The sequence below is a fragment of the Peromyscus maniculatus genome, chromosome 10 (genome assembly GCF_049852395.1).
Source record: "Peromyscus maniculatus bairdii isolate BWxNUB_F1_BW_parent chromosome 10, HU_Pman_BW_mat_3.1, whole genome shotgun sequence".
Classification (NCBI taxonomy): Eukaryota; Metazoa; Chordata; class Mammalia; order Rodentia; family Cricetidae; genus Peromyscus; species Peromyscus maniculatus.
This window is the reverse complement of record NC_134861.1, coordinates 58,307,566-58,329,535: the sequence shown is the minus strand read 5'-3', so window position 1 is coordinate 58,329,535 and position 21,970 is coordinate 58,307,566. Positions and strand designations below refer to the sequence as shown.

General features: G+C 39.0%; 1 protein-coding gene across 2 annotated transcripts in view; it reads right to left on the bottom strand.

Moving 5' to 3' along the window:
- Dthd1 (death domain containing 1) overlaps positions 1-21,970 on the bottom strand; it is a 79,758-nt gene that overhangs the window by 8,216 nt on the left and 49,572 nt on the right. For both annotated transcript variants that reach the window (XM_042286009.1, XM_076546322.1), the window contains 2 exons: positions 7,337-7,394; positions 1,756-2,080 (listed from right to left, as the gene is read on the bottom strand). In XM_042286009.1, coding sequence (XP_042141943.1) covers positions 1,758-2,080; positions 7,337-7,394 — 381 coding nt within the window. In that variant the 3' untranslated portion in view covers positions 1,756-1,757. The remainder of the gene's footprint in view (positions 1-1,755; positions 2,081-7,336; positions 7,395-21,970) is intronic.

The window sequence follows — 21,970 nt, the reverse complement described above, 5'->3', positions numbered from 1 at the left end:
GTGTGTGTGTATGTGTGTGTGTGTGTATGTGTGTGTGTGTGTGTGTGTGTGTGTGTGTGTGTGTGTGTGTGTGTGTGCAGACACTGGGGAGATGAATAAGAGGTTAAGGAGTTGAGTGGATGAGGCCATCTATATTAGGAGGCTTATGTGTGTGGGGGGTGTTGGCAAAATCATATATATGAGTGTGAAAACATAAATCCATATGAATAAAAATAAAATATTTTTCTTGAAAGAGAGATGGACACCTGAAAGAAACAATATCTGTAATAGTAATGTCTAGTGGCAGAATAAAAGGAACATGAAATATTTTTTGCAGTTAGAAAAGCACTAAATATTTTACTTTGTTCTCTTCACTTCAAGAACACAAGAAAATACAAGTTGCACCTTTTGGGTGTTGTGTAAAAATATTTCTTGACTAATAAACTATAAGACAATCAATTGTGATGATCTTAGAGAAGTCCTCACTCTGCTTCCTTCTGGGTGTTTCTCTTCTCTCATAATCTGCATGCTAATTACTATTTTGAAATATCTCTAGTAAATGCCACCTCTGCTTCATGCGGGCTAGTCATGAACTTCTTTTCTGTGTTGAAACCACTAACTCCAGTTTGACCTGAGACCAGGTCCCTAATAAAGGGAGCATCTCAGGCTGTAGTATTATGCCTCTTTCCCTGCCTCCAACCCCAATATTTATGCAATAAGATTTCTCTTAACTGTGTAATAAACACCCTCTTTAAGTAATTGAAAGAGATCTTGGGTTACTTTACAGAACTTCATTTTTTTTTTCTGTATTGCTTCATTTCCTTAATAATGAGTATGAAATGTCACCAATTCTCAGCAACCTTGCTATAAAATAGCTTTTGCCAGTAACTGCCTGAAGTGCTTTTATACTATTAATTTATTTTAAGATTTTCAATTTCCTATAATCTACTTGTTACTGCCTATCATTGGCACCCTTTATTACACATTGTCACATCTGGGCCTCTGACATCTAACTGGAATTGATTGCTTGGAGTCATGAAGTACTAGTTTCATTTTATATAAAAATTATTTAAAAGTTGTTTGCTATGACATATATTTACTTCACACTTAGAAAACAACCTTAGCTATTGAAATGTAAACTGGGTGTGGTGGTTTGCAAGAAAAATGGCCCCCAAAGGGAGTGGTACCATTAGGAAGTGTGGCCTTGTTGTAGTAGGTGTGGTTTTGTTGGAAGGAGTGTGCCACTATGGAGGAGGGCTCTGAGATCTTATACACACATAAGGCATGCCTAGTGTCTCAGACCACTTCCTGTTGCCTCTAAGTCAATATGTAGGGCTCTCAGCTATTTCTCCAGCATCATGCCTGCCTGCATGCCACCATGTCACACCATGATGATAATGGATTAAACCTCTGAAAATGTTAGCCATCCCAATTAAATGTTTTTCCTTTATAAGAGTTGCTGTGGTCATGGTGTCTCACCACAGCAATAAAAACCCTAACTAAGATGGGGGCAAACTCTATGGCAAATGCGTTTAAGCTTAGCTGAACCCACGGTGCTGTTGATTGCAGAAAACATGTCAGTTATCATTGAAGATGATGACACCCAAGAGAAGCCTTCAGTTGCCTGAGGATTCCCTTCTGTTCCCGTTGATTTCTCAATAGTGGGTCTTTCAAACAGACTCACTTAAACAGTCTTACTCAGTAGCTGGAAAAAGTTGACACCCAATCTTTAAAATCCATGAGCCCTTTTCTAGGGTAAAGGAAGAGTGAGCATACCTTTATTCCGCAGTCACATCAAACCAGGGCTGAGATTCTGTGAACACCTTGTGTTCCCACTTGAACTTGAGCTCTTCTGCAAGATCACAACGGCCCAGCTTGCGGAGATGGCGAGCCAGGAGGCGAATTTTGTCCATGGAAGTAGGTAGTGATCGTTTCCAGAAGCAAAGTAGTTCATGGATCTGCTCTGTTAGATCATCAGGGTGCTTGAGTTTGATGAGCTGAACTGTGCTGCGGCGCAGAGGGAGGGATGCAGTGAGGACCTCAACACCTTCTTCAGAGAGCTCCTCAGCCAGCCAATGAAGTAAATTATCCCAAAGAGCCTCTGTCAGGGCACATGTAAGGTTAGGTGAGGATAGTAAGGTTAGGACTCTTGCTTAGGCACATGATGATCTAACTCTCCTCACCAGCTTATGTGAAATCTACCTGCTTTCAGATTTAGCCTCTGAGAAACAGAAAGCTATGAGACAACCCAGGTAGGCAGCCAAATATCTGCCAATGCCATGGTCATCTAAGGATACCAGCTACTGCAGAGCCTTAGAGATGCTAATGTCCCTAGGAACCAGAAGGACTTGTTAAAATGATTTTTATGCACCATTCTCATTATCATTGAGCAGTATTAGCGTAAGGAGGGCATTTGGTGTTTTAATGAGCTCTTGGTAGATGCTGATATTGAAGTCCAGACCACTCTTTGAAAAGCACTTTGTTAGAGGATGTTTTATAGGTATAAACAGATATTTATCTTTATTCATACTAATACGATGGATAAATACATCAGTTAGTCAATTTTCATAGGAAAAGCAACAAAAGCCAGGGTACCCAGGAGACATTTCTATAGAAGGTCCTTTACACTAAAATTTCCATTGATCTCTGCACCACTTAGATTTGCAAGTTTCTTGAGCTTGTGCAGTATGCTTTACATAGCCCTCACCAAGCTTGGAAACTACCTGTTCATCTCTTATATTTCTGATTCCATTTTGCAGTCACTAGTAGTGACTGTGGTGTGTGATTTAGACCATCATTCTGTGATAGGTCCCTCTGCCCTACTCCCTTCCATGATAGCCACTTTTCTCTGGTTTTGCCATCACTCCCACCTTCTACTACCTGCATGAATTACACTCTGAATCCACTTTCCTGTGAAGATTACTGAGGAGACGGGGCAGGTACAACCTTCCTGGTTTTCCAAACAGTGTTCTCCTAGCATCAGGCAATACACTCATTTTGTCCACTGCACTTCATAGATCTTCCTCTCCTCATGTCCTTCATCTTTCCTCTGAAATTAGCAGGCAGCTTCATCACCAGCCTTGCTGGTACCTATTCACTTTTCTAACCACAATCCTCATTGTCCTGTCTTGTGTTTCCAAAACAAATAGGAGCCAATCCTCACATTCCTTTCCTCCCCTCCCCTCCCCTCCCCTCCCTCTCCTCTCCTCTCCTCTCCTCTCCTCTCCTCTCCTCTCCTCTCCTCTCCTCTCCTCTCCTCTCCTCTCCTCTCCCTTTCCTTTCCTCCTTTCCTTTCCTTTCCTTTTTCCTTTCCTTTCCTTTCCTTTCCTTTCCTTTCCTTTCCTTTCCTTTCCTTTCCTTTCCTTTCCTTTCCTTTCCTTTCCTTTCCTTTCCTTTCCCTTTCCCTTTTTCCCTTTCCCTTTTTCCCTTTCCCTTTTTCCCTTTCCCTTTTTCCCTTTCCCTTTTTCCCTTTCCCTTTTTCCCTTTCCCTTTTTCCCTTTCCCTTTTTCCCTTTCCCTTTTTCCCTTTCCCTTTTTCCCTTTCCCTTTTTTCCCTTTCCCTTTTTCCCTTTCCCTTTTTCCCTTTCCCTTTTTCCCTTTCCCTTTTTCCCTTTCCCTTTTTCCCTTTCCCTTTTTCCCTTTCCCTTTTTCCCTTTCCCTTTTTCCCTTTCCCTTTTTCCCTTTCCCTTTTTCCCTTTCCCTTTTTCCCTTTCCCTTTCCCTTTCCCTTTCCCTTTCCCTTTCCCTTTCCCTTTCCCTTCCCTTCCCTTCCCTTCCCTTCCCTTCCCTTCCCTTACTTTACTTTACTTTACTTTCCTCTCTCCTCTCCCCTCCCCTCCCCTCTCTCCTCTCCCCTCCCCTCCCCCTCCCCTCTCCTCCCCTCTTCTCCTTTCCTTTTGTTTTCTTTTCTACTTTTGCATTGCTGAAGATCAAGACCAAGGCCCCACCCATGGTTAGTACTCACTCTACAACACTGTAGAATGTTAACTCTACTACTGAGCTACATGCATTCACAGTCTGAAAAATCTTGTGCTTCATAGTCAATGAGACTGATTCCTCCTATGTGGCCTAAATTTTTCATCATTATTACTTTCCTCAACATCCTAGACTTCCATGGCTCCCATTCCTCTGCTCCTGCAAGGAGGAGCACTTCCCTTCATCACTAATAGGTGCCTCCCATTCACTCAGTCATCTATGCAGAGTCCCACCTGCCTCTGAACCATTGCTGCTCTAAAGGCTCAACTCTCTATCCATGATGGTCTTCGAACCAACTTAAAATGTGTTTCCTCTTTACCTTCATTGTTCCCCAGTTTCTAACCTTAATCCTGCATTCTTAACACTTTCCAAAGTACTTGGACTTCCCAGAGTTATGAGAAATGTGTTGAATGCAATCAGCTAGACAACTTTCTATCAAGCATACTATTTGAGATATTGACCAACTTGGAAATCTGTCAATGTCCTAAATTCAATTTAAATTTTTCTATACCAATGACAATGAATCCTTTCTTCTGCCGTTAAGCCTATTCAAACTGTCCTAGAGACATTTGGTTGCTAATTACAGCAACTGGCTCTTAGTCTGCATCTTCTATGACAACCACGGACTATGTCTTTGTTTTTTTTTTTTTTTATGATTTGTAGTAGTAGTAGTTCATGATTTCCTTCTTTTCTCTCTTCCCTTAGTTAACTCATCTCCCTAGTGTGAGACTCAGTGGATCCTTCTTGTGTCAGTTTGCTTGAATTTTTTAAAGGAACTATTGTTTTATAAATTATATATATATATATATATATATATATATATATATGGTGTACATATGAGAATGTGGGTGTGCATATGCTATCCATCGTGTTTATATGCAGGTTAGAAGATAATGTTTGAGATTTGGGGTCAATCCTCTCCCACTATAGAATTTAGAGATTGAACTCAGGTCTTTAGGCCTATATGGAGAGCACTTTTACCTGCTAAGCCATCTTGCCAACCCCAATTATTTCATTTCTTATGTCTCCCCTCAATGAATTCATATACTCTTGCTGACTTACCTCTCTCCTATATATAACATACCCCAATCTACTACAGCTTCATCTTTAGGTTTGTTTTTCTTGGACGTATTATAGTACTGAAGTATTCACCTCTTTGTGAGAGAAGAATTCATCAATATGGCTAAAGAACAGATAACTGAGATATCACATTTATAAAATTAAAACTATCATCTTTGGCCTTTTCTTCTTTCTAGCCCCTTGACCTTCATTCCATTTGCTTGCTTCTTTGATTTTTAATGTGATAGTTTGGGCAAGTAAGCTAAAATACTAGATATTATTCAGATTTCTCAAAGCTCATTTCACAAACTTGTGTCTAAATACTATCTCAACTTTACAGATCTCGAGTATTTCTTCTGTTTTTCAGCCTTGTTGACACACTATTGATCATTCTTGCGGTAGTTGGGATCTTGAATATTGTCCTTAAAAGACCGGTGTTTCTAAGCCTGTGGTGCTATTTGGAGATGGAAGAACCCTTAGGAGGTAGAGCTTGGGCCTAACAGTCTTTGGGCCTTTCTTGTTGGGGGAGCACTATGCTTCTGAGGTCTTCCTGTTTCTCTCCATTTTTTCTTCCTGATGGAATGAGATGAACACGGCTCCAGTGCCCTTGGTGCACTTATATTTGCTTAATCTACCTGTAAACATCACCCTACCTCTTGCTTGCCTTAATAAAAATGAGAAGTGTTTTGCTTATACTACTCTTGTAGAGCTCAGAAGTTTGGAGTACCCTAGTTTGTCTCCATTTAGATCTTTGGAATTTATCTATGTGTTTATTTGTGCTGAAATGAGGTAATATTTTATTTGTATGTTAATAAGTAAAGTTTGCCTGGAGATCAGAGGACATAGCCAGCCATAAATAAAAGTCAGGTGGTGATAGCACACACCCTTAATCCGATCACATGGCAGGCAGAGTCTCTGTGTGTTCCAGGACACAGCCAAGCATGATGACACACGCCTTTAATCCCAGGACCAACCATAGAGACCTGGAGGGCTGTACAGACAGGCAGTGATGAGTAAGTGAGGTGGCTAGGCTAAGAGCCAATGAGAGGATAGAACAGCAAGGCAATAAAGGCGCAGGTTAGACAAGAGGTAGCTCTTGCTTGGGAAGCTACTGTGGAGGCATGGTGAGCTAAGGTTAGCTGATGACTTATTTCTCTGATCTCTATAGCTTTCACTCCTACATTTGCTTCTGTGTTTCTTATTTAATGAGACTGTTTAGAAATTCATCTACATCTATCCTTCAGTCTTTCAGACTTAGTCTTGCTGGTCATGGGACAGATCAACAACCCAAGCTTAATTCTATCTATGGTCATTCTTCCATCTGAAGCTTTGGTGATGCCTAGAACTTCTTTGTACACATAAGGAGGAGCGTTAGGCTCATGTACAATCTCATGGTCATTGACAACAATAACTATTGTGTTTTTATTTGAACATAAAATTCTTTAAAAATTAACATTGTTAAACTTTCTGGGATTTCACCCACTTCAGCTGTGTGAACTTCACCTGCTCTTTTTTAAAAAGTATTTCTCTGGTAAAGTATATACTAATGAAGTTTATTCCTATTCTCTATACAACGCAGTTCAGGGGTGCCTGCATTTTCTGCACTAACCCATAAGGACTGCTAATCAGGATTCTGTGCCATTCCTGGTAGACCTGATAAAGTATGGTGAATAATATGATGCCTTTGAAGAGCACCAATGATAGAATTCATAGTTTTAACATTATTAAATAATACATTTAAAAGCTCAAATAGAATAAAAGTGTCAAATCCTGTCTGGAAATTTGCATCTTTGTTAGGTAGCTACATACTTATTAATATGAAACCTAACTAATTATGCATAACCACAATCAAATATTTTTCCCTCTGGTTTCAGAGTTCAAAGTGCTTAGTATTACACTAAGGAACCTACTCTCTCCTGTTTCAATGAAATACACACCTCAATTACACTTCTACTAACATCTAAGGCTGGCCTAAATTGACAATATTTAGACATTGACAAAAGAAAGTTAGAGTTGAAGTTGAGCAGTTTTTCAATAATGCAGAACTATCGTGTATTTATCAAACTGAGAAATTTCTTACAATCTGAGCCAGATGCTTTCTCAAGCTCATATTTCTGTGAATTACAATGCAATTTTAATTACATACACATTTGCCAATGTTATTTTAGGTTATACAAATTGAATTCCCAAAGAAGTCCACTGATGGGCATGCAAGCAATGATTAAGTGTCACTCTCTCACGTCTTTTGTATAAAAGAACACAGATATATGTAAACTATATAAAAATAAAAAGTAGTATGACCAGGACAAAGCCAAGGGTCCTTACCTACAGGGTCTGTAGACACTCTTTTGGTACTCTGTGGACGGCTGATTACTTTTTCATGCTGCTCAGAGAAAGGGAAGCAGAGTAAATGGAGGAAATTACTAGTTAATGACCAAGCCGCAGTCTCCACCCAAACCTCACCCTTATTTGCAAGACTCAAACTACATACCTTGCAAACTTAGATTGTGTGTGTATGTGTGGATGTTTAACAGTGGTTTTCCTGTGTTAGAGCAAATTACACCCCAAATGTTTCAGGAAATTTACACTTAGTAATACACATGTAAGTATCACCATAGAAACTGCATGAACTCCAAACAAAATTAAAATTGAAGATGATTTAAAAAGCAACTAGCATAAAGTACCACACAAACTCTATACCCAAACCATAATGTAGAAGTAACCATCTTATTCAATAAGAAACACAGAACCAATGCAAAGAAGAAAGGCAAGAGGTCAGAGCTAAGAGCTAAAAACCTTACCCTTCCTCTTGAGGTGGTCCTACCTCTCCGAAACAGACCTACTTCCTGTGTCTGTCTTTTTTTTTTATAGAGTTTCTGTTCTGCCTTCTCATTGGTTGTAAACCCAACCACATGACTGCCTTGTCACTCCTTGTCTGTACAGACCTCCAAGTGTTCTATGGTTGGTATTGAGATTAAAGGCGTGTGTCTTCATGCTGGCTGTATCCTTGAATACACAGAGGTCTACCTAGCTCTGCCTACCAAGTGCTGGGATTCAAGGTGTGCACCACCAATGCCCAGCTTTCGCTCTGGCTTGCTAATAGCTCTTACCCTCAGGCAACTTTATTTATTAACATACAAATAAAATCACATTTCAGTACAAATAAAATATCACCATGCCATAATATTTCATAAAATCCACGTGGGCCAGAATTGGGATTAACACTTAACTCAGGACTTGGTACCCAACAGAGAGTCAAACAATGGTTTGTGTGAATGATATGTATATAGGATACAAAAAAAAAAAGTTAAGTGGTTATGCATATATCTTTAAAACTTATTTTTCCAGAACTAATCACATAGTTAATCATTCCTTTTGAAACTACCTGAGTAACAGTTTATACACAGTTAATGTGGAAAAGTGAAAAATAGCACAGGACATGAAGCAAAAACGTCTGGTTTTAAACACGTAATTAGAGGCTGAGAAGCAAAGTTTCTTTGGAGCATTTGTTACCTCAATCTCTGTGAAATATATTTATTAAAACTGTACCACAAATCTTGAATACAGTTCACTGCAGTTTCATCTATAACTACACAAAATCATAAATGATCAAGATGGTCTTAAGTAAGTGAACACTACATCCAAATTATGGAACAGTACTTACTAAAATATAAAAGACAAATAATTGAAGGACAAAAAGGGATTAAAAAAAGTTGAAACATCCAACAGTTTCTAAATAGAAGTGCCATAGGTGTTATGCTAACTGCAAAATGTTTGTTTTAAAAAGTTACATATTCTAGTTTCTCTGAGATCACATTCATAAAATGACATTTTTTTTCAATATGAGAAAGATTACTGGTAATTACTGATAGGTAGGGATCAAGGAGACATGGCTATAAAGGAGGATAAAGAGGTTTTTGTGATAATGAACCAGTCCTGCACTTTGATGGTACAATGGGTACGCAATTCTTTGAGTTATAAGATAGTACACCGCTATACACAAACATGTATTGATGTCACCTTCTGGATTTTGACAGTACATTGCAGTCATGTGGGATGTGATTACTAAAGAACATTGGCTAAAGAAGGTATAATTCTCTACTACCTTTCCAACTTCCTGAAAATCTACCTTTTCATTTTTCTTTGTGTGTGTGTGTGTGTGTGTGTGTGTGTTTGTGTGTGTACTGGGGTTGAACCAGTGGCCATATGCGTAGTAACAAATGTTCTAATACCAAGATTGAGGTACACTGCCAGCACCTTAATTAAAAAAACTGCATCAGAGCAATGATGTAAAAATGATAAAAGCACTGTGTGTTAAAATGTGGCACATCCTATGTACTTAAAACAGCAAGTTCACTGAATATGAGCACTTGCAGGAATGCTTTTCACAGTTCTATGGAAGAATATAAAATTTACATTAAGAAGTTTTGCTAGGAGGAAAGAAATAAATGAGTATATGTTCAGGTGTATTATACTGTAGCACTTCAATTTAAATTAATTTTGATGTATCAACTATGTGAAATATGTCAATTTATTTATAATTTTAATATTTATGTGTGTGTAAGCATCTCTGTGTGTAGGAACCTATCAAGGCTTTTGTGTCAAATGCTATGAGGCTTGAGTTAGAGGTGTAGGTGTCCGTGAACCAGCATATGTGGGCGCTGGGTTCTTTTAGCTCTGGTCTTTTTTATTAATCAGCAAATATTGTTAAACACTGAGCCATCTTGTCATCTCCATAAATAGTTCAACAGAATCTGCCTCCCCATCAATGGGCATTACATGGACTGAGCCTATGGCCAGACGTAGGTATCAAATTGCTTTCTTTGTGTATCAGTAATTTTTTTCCTGCTTCCAGGAAATTGTTCTTTGCTCATAGATATCTCAAAGCATCTTGATGCATGACAATGTTTCTGATGTTTAAATACAGAGGGTTTTTCACACATATGTGTCCTCATAAAGGATTGTGTGTTAATTTTTGAGATTATAATGATAACATTTCTCTCTTCCATTTCTTCTATCCTAACCCTCGTATATATTATGCCTTCCCACCCTCCTTCAAATTCATGACCTCTTCTTTCATTAATAGTTATTGCATTTATATGTTTATATAAATATAAATTCCTAAATACAACCTTCTTAACCTTCTCCATATGTATAATATTACTTATATGTATAGCAAGTGGTCAGTCCTGAAATCATAAGGGATTTTTAATGCCATCTTCCCTTGCCTGGTTCTCCCTGGCCTGTGCTTACTACCCCATCCATTTTCTGCATGGTTTTTACTGGGGCACAATTCTTGTCTGTATGCTATTTTGCCTGGAACTTTGCCTTTGAAGCTGTCTGTGTCCAGAACTGCCCCCAAGACAAAATAGACTGCAAACCCTCATGCGATCTTTCTTTCTAATGGTCTCTGTCCCCAGAAGGCTCCCTGTGCCGTCCTGGCTAGAAACAGCTCTACTTCTCTCCTTTCTCTTTTCTCTTTTTTTTTTTCTACTCAGATGGTGCCATTCTGTTACCCAGCCATCTGCTAAAGGAAGGTTTGTTATTTTTATTAGTAGTCTTTTTGTATGGTAACTAGTATATTGTGGCATGTTGAATACAATTTCTTCATCAATTTCAACTTTCATGGTACATGAAGCCTATTGAATAAATCAAAACATGGTTCTAAGCTTTTAAAACTTTTCCCTCAATACATTACCCTCTTTCAAAAGAGACCAGCAAGACTTATATGGCAGATTTTTTTTCTCACTGTAACCCTCTTAAGGATATCAACATGAGCTATAAATAACTTGGGTAGGTACAGGTGTTACATATTTACACTGCTATTTATGAACTCCTTCTCATAAAATGTCACTAAAAAGAACTGAAACCCAAAGCACCACTTAGGCTTGAAGCAATATGAATATTTTTTCTCTCTCTGTATCTCTGTCTCTCTCTCTCTCATGCACACACACACACCATATATATTATATACATATTAAATATATTATTAAAAAATCTTTGAATCTTCCCATTAATATCCATGAATAAAAAGTTACAGTTTTTAATATTTTTTTCATTTTTCTTTATGAAGAAATTTTCTACTCACTCTACATACCACCTCCTCCCTCCTCCCACCCCCAGCCCTCTCTCCTAAGCCACCCCACATCCCCACATCCCCCAAATCAAGGTCTCCCATGGGGAGTCAGCAGAGCCTGGCACACTGAGCCTAGGCAGGTCCAAGCCCCTTCCCACTGCACCAAGGCTGAGCAAGGTATCACACCACAGGCACTGGATTCCCAAAAGCCTGCCCATGTACCAGGGACAGATCCCGATACTCCTGCCTGGGTACCCCCCCAAACAATTCGAGCCAAACAACTATCTTCCGTATCCAGGGGGCCTAGTCATCATAGAGTCTTTGTCCAGTGACTGATGGAGGCAGATACAGAGATCCACGGCCAGGCACCGGGCGGGCTGAACTCCGGGAATCCAATTGATGAGAGAGAGGAGGGATTCTGCAGGTAGGGGACGTCGAGATCCTAATGGGAAGATGTTCAGAGATGACCGGCCACACTAGTGGAAGCCCATGAACTGTAGACTAGTGGCTATGGAGTGCCCATGGGACTGGACTAAGCCCCGTGGATATGAATATTCACTTTTACAGCTTCTATTGTCAGGATTCCAAACATTGCTGACCATTCTTTCTGTCCTGTCTAAGTATAATCCTCTTCCTGAATGATTAAAGTTACTAAATAATTTAACTGAGATCATATCTGTGAGTTCAGATGCATTTCTGTGTGATTTTCATCAAACTGACATAAAGGTATCTATTAAGTGCTCTAGTAGTATGTCCCCCAGCACTTCCCGTGTTCCCCTTGTAGGTCTTTTTACTCTTCAAGATCCAGCCTTGATCAGTCTTGACTTTCCTAGTTATACTAATTATGTCTGTATGTTGGCAATCACAAACTGTTCTACTTAGTGTAATATATGTATATATGTATGTATGTATGTATGTATGTATGTATGGATAGATAGATAGATAGGCAGGCAGACAGACAGATAACAGTTATCATACTGTTTTATAGACCCTAGAATTGTTCACTGGTACTCTTTATAGCAATGGAGATTAAGACAGAGAGACTGTAAAGCATTTTAAATGCCATGGCTCAGGTTAGTTCTTGACACACAATGTATGCTCAGTAGAAGTCACCTGCTTTTATCACACAAGTTTGGGAAGAACTGGGTGTCATTTTTGCATGTGTGAAGGGTTTCTAGAGCACTAACATTCTAATGGATGAGTGTCCAAAGTTCCATTTGTAATTAGGATGCAAATAGAGGCTTGGTTAGAGAGACGCCCCATCTCAGTCAATGTCACCATTGCAGAGTAGCCTCAGAAATAGTGCTCTATGCTGTGTCTCACAGCATCCCTGTGCTAAACTGTTGTGGAACATCTGATCTCTGACAGTACTATATGGTCTGGAAAAAACTCAGCATTTCAGTATCAGCTAGGACTCAAACCCATTGTAATGTGCTCTCAGGGTGCTTATGATGGTGCATTCACCAGCCAAGCCAACGTCACTATAGAAACACATGGGTGAGAATAAAGGGCAAAACAGTGCAGGGGAAGAAAGAGCCATTGTGGGCTGGCTTTAGGGTGATTCACTGGGTGACATCATGTAGTCATTGCACCCTCCCAGCCTAAAAGATTGAAGGTAGGTCACAGTTGAGAACATGGCAAAGATGATGGGGCGACCCAAGCCCAGGGTCTACCACTATAACTGGTAAAAACTGAAAAGGATGCTTTAAAAGAGAAAAACTCCGGGAAGCTATATCATTTGGACTATTTTGCACACATCTTAAGTGGTTAAGTATAAATGAAATAAAAATATATCTTTGAGATATAGAGCAATAGTGTGTTTTAAATTATAGTTTAAGTAGTAAATTAACTTCAAAGGCATCTATGATAATACTGTTACAATTTGGTAGATGTACAAGTAATAAATGATAACATTGTCTTATTTAGTTTCGACTGCATTCCATTATGGGAGTCTCCAGAGAAGAATCAGTTTTTATTAGATAATCATGATGGAGATTCCCTGCTCTTTTGAGTATCCTTATGCATTGATGCCATATAGTAGAATGACTAAATAGTACATTCACACTACCAAAAAACAAGAAAGGTCATAATGTTTTTAACATGTATCTTGGGGCACTTAATCCTGAAGATCATTTTGCAGGTACTTATTATAATATCTTGTGGTAACAACTCCTTCATCTTGTTCTACCCCACACTCTTCACACTTCAACCATCTTGCCACAGATTTTTCTGGTGACCAGGTTATCTGTTTTGTTATTAAAATTCACACAAGTTTATTTTAGTAATGGACCAAAATGTATCTAATTAGTATTTGCCTGCATATCTCTAGCGTAGTTTTTTTCGAGACAGGGTTTCTCTGTGTCACTTTGCACCTTTCCTGGAACTCACTCTGTAGCCCAGGCTGGCCTCCAACTCACAGAGATCTGCCTGTCTTTGCCTCCCTCTCGAGTGTGCTGGGATTAAAGGCATGTGCCACCATTGCCTGGCTAGCAAGGGTTTTCACAAAAAGTATGTAAAACACCATAAACAAGTTCTAGCATTCATTGTTGTGGTAATTTGAATGAGAATGACCTCCATAGGCTTGTATATTTGAACACTTGTTTCCCACTAGGTGGCTGTTTGGCAAGGATTAGGAAGTGTGGTCTTTTGGAGGAGGTGTCACTGAGCACAAGACAGTTGTAAAGCTTTCCACCATTCCCAGCATGCTCTCTCTACCTTCTGCTGTGGAGTGAGATGTGAGCTCTCTGCTGCCACCCTAGCTGCATGCCTTCATGTCTTTGCTCTTCTATCATTAACTTTAACCCTTTGAAATTGTAAGCCCAGTTAGACATTTTATTTTATAAGTTGCATTGCTCATAGTGTTTTATCACAGCAATGGAAAAGTAAATAACACAACTGCTTACTATAATCTATATATTTTGTGTGGAAAATTCTTCAATAATAGTTATCACTTACATTTGAGTGCATTTACAGCAACATAGTTGTTAACTATTTTCTTAGCTTTTTTTTTTAAGATTTTTTTTTATTATGTATACAGAAGAGGGTGTCAGATGTCATTACAGATGGTTGTGAGCCACCATGTGGATGCTGGGAATTGAACTCAGAACCTCTGGAAGAGCAGTCGGTGCTCTTAACCTTTGAGCCATCTCTCCAGCCCCCTATTTTCTTAGTTTTATAACACATGGTTCACATTGATTTCTTAGTATAGGCAAGCTAGACAGACTATTAATCAAATAAGTAATCTGTTATAAAATTAATACTAGCATAAATTCTACTATATAGGTTCATCATAACTGTCAATCAAGTAAGAGCTTATCTCTGCATTGTCTTATTCTATGCTCTACAACATTATTTCATTCCAAAGATAAAACAATAGTTTGACTAATTATCATGCCTATTTCACAAATGTAAATTCACCAAGGTAACATGGCTAGTATATTGCAAAATTAGATTTAAAACCTAGGTCTCCTTAAAACTCTAATTTAGGGGATAATGATGTTCTCTGATAGCAACATTAGCCAATGATTTTGATTAGTATCCATGTACTAGCAATTACTCTAAAAGGGTATATCCTGTAATCTTTGCAGCAAAATGCAGTTTCGTGTGTATCCCATGAAGTCATTATTATGTATATTTTACAAATGAATAGGACAGATTTAAAGAAAGAAAACAATTTGGCCAAAAATATACATTCAAAATGACAGACATAGCATTCAATCTAATATCTATAAGAAAATCATAGCCCATATTTATAACTGTAAGCTAAAACTTGCATATAAAATGAATATAGCATATAACTTTGTATTTTGTTACTCTAGTACTTCCTACACCGAATGCTCCATTCATATATGCCAACTTTGCTTCTCTGGTCTTTGAGGTAGTATGAGATGGTAAAGAGCCCGACTCCTGGCTGTTGCTGGAAGGCTTCTCTCCAGGTTCCATCAAGCCCCGCAGTCCCACAACCCATGTATAAAATAATCACACAGATGCTTATATTAATTATAAACTGTATGGCCGTGGCAGGCTTCTTACTAACTGTTCTTATATCTTAAATTAACCCATTTTTATAAATCTATACCTTGCCACGTGGCTCATGGCTTACCTGCATCTTTACATGCTGCTTGTCCTGGTAGTGGCTGGCAGTGTCTCCCCCTCCTTCTTCCAGTACCCCAATTCTCCTCTCTCCTTGTCCTGCCTATACTTCCTGCCTGGTCACTGGCCAGTCAGTGTTTTATTTATATAGAGCATATATATATATATATATATATATATATATATATAGATAGATAGATAGATATAGATATATTTATATATCCACAGCACCTGGCCCTAGTATTCATTTAGTTGTGAGCAAAATATTCCCCTTTTCCTCTTTCCTCACTTAACAAGCAAGAATAATAGCACCTATTCCTCAGTGACATTGAAAGGAGGCACTGAATTATATCATGTTCCTTTAAATCATGGCATAATGTTCAGCAAAGTGCTCAAAATATTACCAGTAATTACTTATTTATTTTTAAAAGATTACTACTTGTTGCCTACTTAAAAGGAAGTTCACTTATATAAACAAAGAGAAACTCTAAAAATAAGTGCAATTAAAGCAAAACAGCATTGCTAAATTCTGTTGCTAGCCAAGATTTCTGAACCTGAGAGCAATTCTCGGCTAATATGGGAGTTTTGCAAGTGGTAGAAACATTAACACCAGCCTGAGTTCTATTCACAAGATCAGAGAAAGGGACTAAAAAGAGAACAACTGCCTCACCATGTGAATCTATTTTTTTATATAAAGGTAATTTATGTATTAATTTAAGAAATAAATGGAAACACTGCCAGCAACTCCAAAAATTGAGGACATTGTGTAAAAAAAAAAGCATCCTTTTTTATTTTCTGAGAATTACATCACTCAGGGCAAATATGTTTGGACAGTGTTTGTATCTTCCCAAGCTCTAGAGAAAACATTTTAATGGTATGGGGGTGATGAGTCATCATGGGAACTAGACTCTTCTAAATCAGAGAAAGCCTGATCCAGGTGGGTGGAGGGATGGCTGCAGTGTCTGCTTTGCAGATTAAGAGCTGTATCACTATTAGAATAGAACGGGAAAGTCTTACCAGCATATTCATAAGTGACTAAGCCTTTAAAACCAATGTGATTATGGAAAGCTGCTTCTGTTATAGGAGCTGAGAATGTCCAGGTGAACAGATTAACCACCATCCAAGACTCTGCTCCAAAGCTGAGTTTCAGCAAAAGGGTTTGGTTGTTGTGTCTCCGAGGCCTGCTCTTTTTTGAAGTGAAATGGAAGGGGAGTGCTTCTGGGGTACTGGGGAGATGGAGAAGAGCTGGGAGAACAAGAGGTGGGGGAAACTATGGCCAGGATGTATTGTATGGGAGCAGAATCTATTTTCAATACATAGGTAAATAAATAAAATTGCTCATTCTCTTCTCAGGGGGAAGGAAAAGACTTCAAAAGAGGATAGCAGAAGCCAAACTCTGTGGTTGGATCCTATTAGGACCCTGTCTTTTACAAATGAAAAGAAAAGGAAAAAATTGAGTTAGTCATTGAATACAAAACATAAGCTTGCTGGAGCTCATTGTGGAGGCAGTGATTGTATTGTGATCAATTGTTTTGTCTTCACCCTTTAGAAATATATTTGCAAGTAATTATTTGTAGATGAAATGGTATGTCATATTTATTTGCTTTAAAATTTTCCTATAAGAAGAAGTAATACATTCAAATCTGGGCATAAAAATGATGGAAAAAATGTTCATTAAAGTTCCTTCTGTATTTTCTCTATTTTGGTGCACATTTATGTGTTTACACACCAGCACACACGAAGATTTTTAAATAAAGAAATTAAAAGACACCAGCATGGGTGGGCTGATATCCTGTGGTTGTTGTCATATAGACATTCTGCAAACTCTGTAATCAGCATAGAACTTCCCTGATGGCCTAGAAAGAAATGTTCTGCACTCACAATGAAAGGGAGTGCCATCCTATGGAGGGGCTTCAGGGCAGTGTGAACCTAAGGAGAAGTATGATCATTAAGGAACAAAATATCGAGAGTTCAGAGCAATCTTTTCCTTTTAATCTAGACAGATCTCACAAGGAAACAAATCAAACACTTAAGTTTGGAAATGAAAACAGGTGCTGCCGGTGAGGAAGAACCAGGCATCTTCGCTTGCCCAGCTTCTTCTTTGCTTTAAGCCTATGCTTATTTCTATGCAGCAGGCTTTACAATTGCTTCTCCATTGCTTTTACCATTGTTTGAAATTGAAAAATAATTTCATTCTTTTCAAGGCATTAATCTGATTATGCTTTCGTCATTAAGGAAAAAAATCATTTTGTCCCCTTTTGCCTTGATAAATCTAGTCACAAAAGGAAACAGCTTTCAAGCCCTAGTATGAGGATGGATCAATTCAGGAAAAAATCAAGGAATTTAAGGAAGTTGGCAGAGAGGAAGAGATGCCTCTACCAATAGCTGTGTTTATAAAGTGAGGAGAAATCTGAATAGTTCAGAAAACACATGGAGTATTTAAAGACAATCAAAAAAAAAAAAAAAAAAAAAAAAAAAAAAAAAAAAACATCATTAGCCTGCCCCCGAAGACTTCCCTTCTGGACCAGAGGTGAGTACCCGGGTCCAACCCGGACCCCATCCCTGGGCACCAGCCACCCCGGGAGGACCTGCCCAGCTTGGCGCCGGGTTCTGGCCACCGGGCAGCTCCCCTTCTAGCCCCACCGGGAGGGATCCCCATTTGCAAGCCCCCGGCAGCCCCTGCAGTCTCCGCGCCCTGCCCCCACGCCCATCTGCCCAAGACCCCACCCACTTCCTGAGACTTAGAGACCGGCCCCCAGCTCCCAGCCTGCCCCTGACGACTTCCCTTCTGGACCAGAGGTGAGTGCCTGGGTCCAGCCAGGACCCCATCCCTGGCCACCAGCCACTCCTGAGAGGCCTGCCCAACTTGGCACCAGGTTCTGGCCACCGGGCAGCTCCCCTTCTAGCCCCACCGGGAGGGATCCCCATTTCCAAGCCCCCGGCAGCCCCTGCAGTCTCCGCGCCCTGCCCCCACGCCCATCTGCCCAAGACCCCACCCACTTCCTGAGACTTAGAGACCGGCCCCCAGCTCCCAGCCTGTCCCCGACTGCCATTCTGGACCAGAGCTTGCCCCTGACTTCCCTTCTGGACCAAAGAGTTGGACAAGAGAACTCCCTTTTGGACAAGAGAGAGAGTCTTCCTGAGTCTGTCAGATCTTTGTGAAACAAGTCCACTGATAAGACCAAGAAGGAATCACAAGGAGATGAGCAGACGTCAAAGCAGAAGTACATACAGCAAAATGAAGAGCAATACAGCATCACCAGAACCTAGCTCGCCTCCAACATCTAGACCTGAACACCAAAAAATGGAAGAAGCAGAAGAAAGTAGCCTTATGAGTAACTTCATGAAGAAGGTAGAGGCTTGTGTAGAGGAAAAGACAAGAAAATTGGAAGAACGATGTAAACAACTAGAGGAAAGGGCAAACAAATTAGAAGAAAACAATAAAGCCCTCCAAGAAAACAATAAAGTCCTGGAAGAAAACATTAAAATCCTGGAAGAAAACAATAAAGCACTGAAAGAAAATCATGAAAAAGCAATGAAACAAACAAAGGAAACAGTCCAAGATCTGAAAAGGGAAATTGAAAAAATGAAAAAGACACAAACAGAGGGAATGCTGGAAATAGAAAACCTGAGTAAAAGATCAGGAACTTCGGATGCAAGTATAACCAACAGAATGCAAGAGATGGAAGAGAGGATTTCTGGCATTGAAGATACAGTAGAAGAAATAGTTCCATCAGTCGAAGGAAACACTAAAGCCAACAAAGTCATGAACCAAAATGTCCAAGAAATCTGGGACACCATAAAAAGACCAAACTTACGAATTATAGGGATAGAAGAAGGTGAAGAATACCAACTCAAAGGCACAGAAAATATATTCAACAAAATTATAGAAGAAAACTTTCCCAACTTAAAGAAGGAAATGCCTATGAAGATACAAGAAGCCTATAGAACACCAAACAGACTAGACCCCCAAAAAAAGTCCCCTCGACACATAATAATTAAACAACTAAATGTACAGAATAAAGAAAGAATATTAAGAGCAGCCAAGGAAAAAGGCCAAGTGAGCTATAAAGGTAAACCCATCAGAATAACACCCGATTTCTCAATGGAGACTTTGAAAGCCAGAAGGACCTGGACAGATGTAATGCAGACACTAAGAGACCATGGATGTCAGCCCAGACTAATATACCCAGCAAAACTTTCAATCATCATAGACGGAAGGAACAAGACATTCGAAGACAAAGCCAGATTTAAACAATACCTATCCACAAACCCAGCCCTACAGAAAGCACTAGAAGGAAAATTCCAACCGAGGGAAGTCAGATACACACTTGAAAACACAGGCAATAGATAAAGCCACAACAGTAAACCCCAAAGAAGAGAAGTACACACACACTACCACCAAAAATAACAGAGATGAAGAATCACTGGTCATTAATATCCCTTAATATCAACGGACTTAATTCACCTATAAAAAGACATAGACTTACAGAATGGATACGAAAGCAGGACCCATCCTTCTGCTGCATACAAGAAACACATCTCAAATTCAAAGATAGACACTACCTAAGAATAAAAGGCTGGGAAAAGACTTTTCAATCAAATGGTCTTAAGAAACAAGCAGGGGTAGCCATCCTGATATCCAACAAAATAGACTTCAAACTAAAATCAATCAAAAGAGATCAAGAAGGACATTACATCCTCGTCACAGGAAAGATCGACCAAGATGAAGTTTCAATTCTGAACATATATGCCCCAAACATAAGGGCACCCACATATGTAAAAGAAACATTACTAAAGCTTAAACCACATATAAAACCCCACACATTAATAGTGGGAGATCTCAACACCCCACTTTCACCACTGGACAGATCTCCCAAATCGAAACTTAACAGAGAAATAAAGGACTTAACCGATGTCATGACCCAATTGGACCTAATAGATATCTACAGAACATTCCATCCTAACAAGAAAGAATATACTTTCTTCTCAGCACCCCATGGAACTTTCTCTAAAATCGACCACATACTTGGCCACAAAGCAAATCTCAACAGATACAAAACAATCAGAATAACCTCCTGTGTTCTATCAGATCACCATGGTTTAAAGCTAGATTTCAACAACAACAAAAACTACAGAAAACCTACAACCTCATGGAAACTGAATAATGCTCAACTGAATCACCAATGGGTTAAGGAAGAAATAAAGAAAGAAATTAAAGACTTCCTAGAGATCAATGAAAATGAAGACACCACATACCCAAACTTATGGGACACTATGAAAGCAGTGCTAAGAGGGAAATTCATAGCACTAAATGCCCACATAAAGAAGTTGGAGAAATCGCACACTAGTGAATTAACAGCACATCTGAAAGCTCTAGAACAAGAAGAAGCAAAGTCTCCCAGGAAGAATAGACGCCAGGAAATTATCAAAGTGAGAGGTGAAATTAATAAATTAGAAACTAAGAGAATAATACAAAAAATTAATGAAACAAAGAGTTGGTTCTTTGAGAAAATCAACAAGATAGACAAGCCCTTATCCAAACTAACCAAAAGACAGAGAGAGAGAATCCAAATCAACAAAATCAGAAATGAAAAGGGGGACATAACAACAGACATTGAGGAAATCCAGAGAATTATAAGGTCATATTTCAAAAACCTCTACTCCACAAAACTGGAAAACCTAAAAGAAATGGACATTTTTCTGGATAGATACCACATACCTAAGTTTAATCAAGACCAGATAAACTATTTAAATAGTCCAATAACCCCTAAGGAAATAGAAACAGTCATTAAAGGTCTCCCAACCAAAAAAAGCCCAGGACCAGATGGTTTCAGCACAGAATTCTACCAGATCTTCAAAGAAGAGTTAATACCAATACTCTCTAAATTGTTCCACATAATAGAAACAGAAGGAACATTACCAAACTCCTTCTACGAGGCTACAATTACCCTGATTCCTAAACCAAACAAGGATGCAACAAAGAAAGAGAACTACAGACCGATCTCCCTCATGAACATTGATGCAAAAATACTCAATAAAATACTGGCAAACAGACTCCAAGAACACATCAGAACAATTATCCACCATGATCAAGTAGGCTTCATCCCAGGGATGCAAGGGTGGTTCAACATACGAAAGTCCATTAATGTAATACACCATATAAACAAACTCAAAGAAAAAAACCACATGATCATCTCACTAGATGCAGAAAAGGCATTTGACAAAATCCAACACCCCTTCATGATAAAAGTCTTGGAGCGATCAGGAATACAGGGAACATACCTAAACATAATAAAGGCAATATATAGCAAACCAACAGCCAACATCAAATTAAATGGAGAGAAACTCAAAGCAATTCCACTAAAATCAGGAACAAGACAAGGCTGTCCACTCTCCCCATACTTATTCAATATAGTACTTGAAGTTCTAGCCAGAGCAATAAGACAACATAAGGAGATTAAGGGGATTCAAATTGGAAAGGAAGAAGTCAAGCTTTCCCTATTTGCAGACGACATGATAGTATACTTGAGTGACCCCAAAGATTCCACCCAGGAATTGATAAAGCTTATAAACACCTTCAGCAACATAGCAGGATACAAAATCAACTCAAAAAAATCAGTAGCCCTCCTATATACAATGGACAAAGAAGCTGAGAAGGCAATTAGAGATACATCACCCTTTACAATAGCCAAAAATGACATAAAATACCTTGGGGTAACACTAACCAAGCAAGTGAAGGACCTATATGACAAGAACTTTAAGTCCCTGAAAAAAGAAATTGAAGAAGA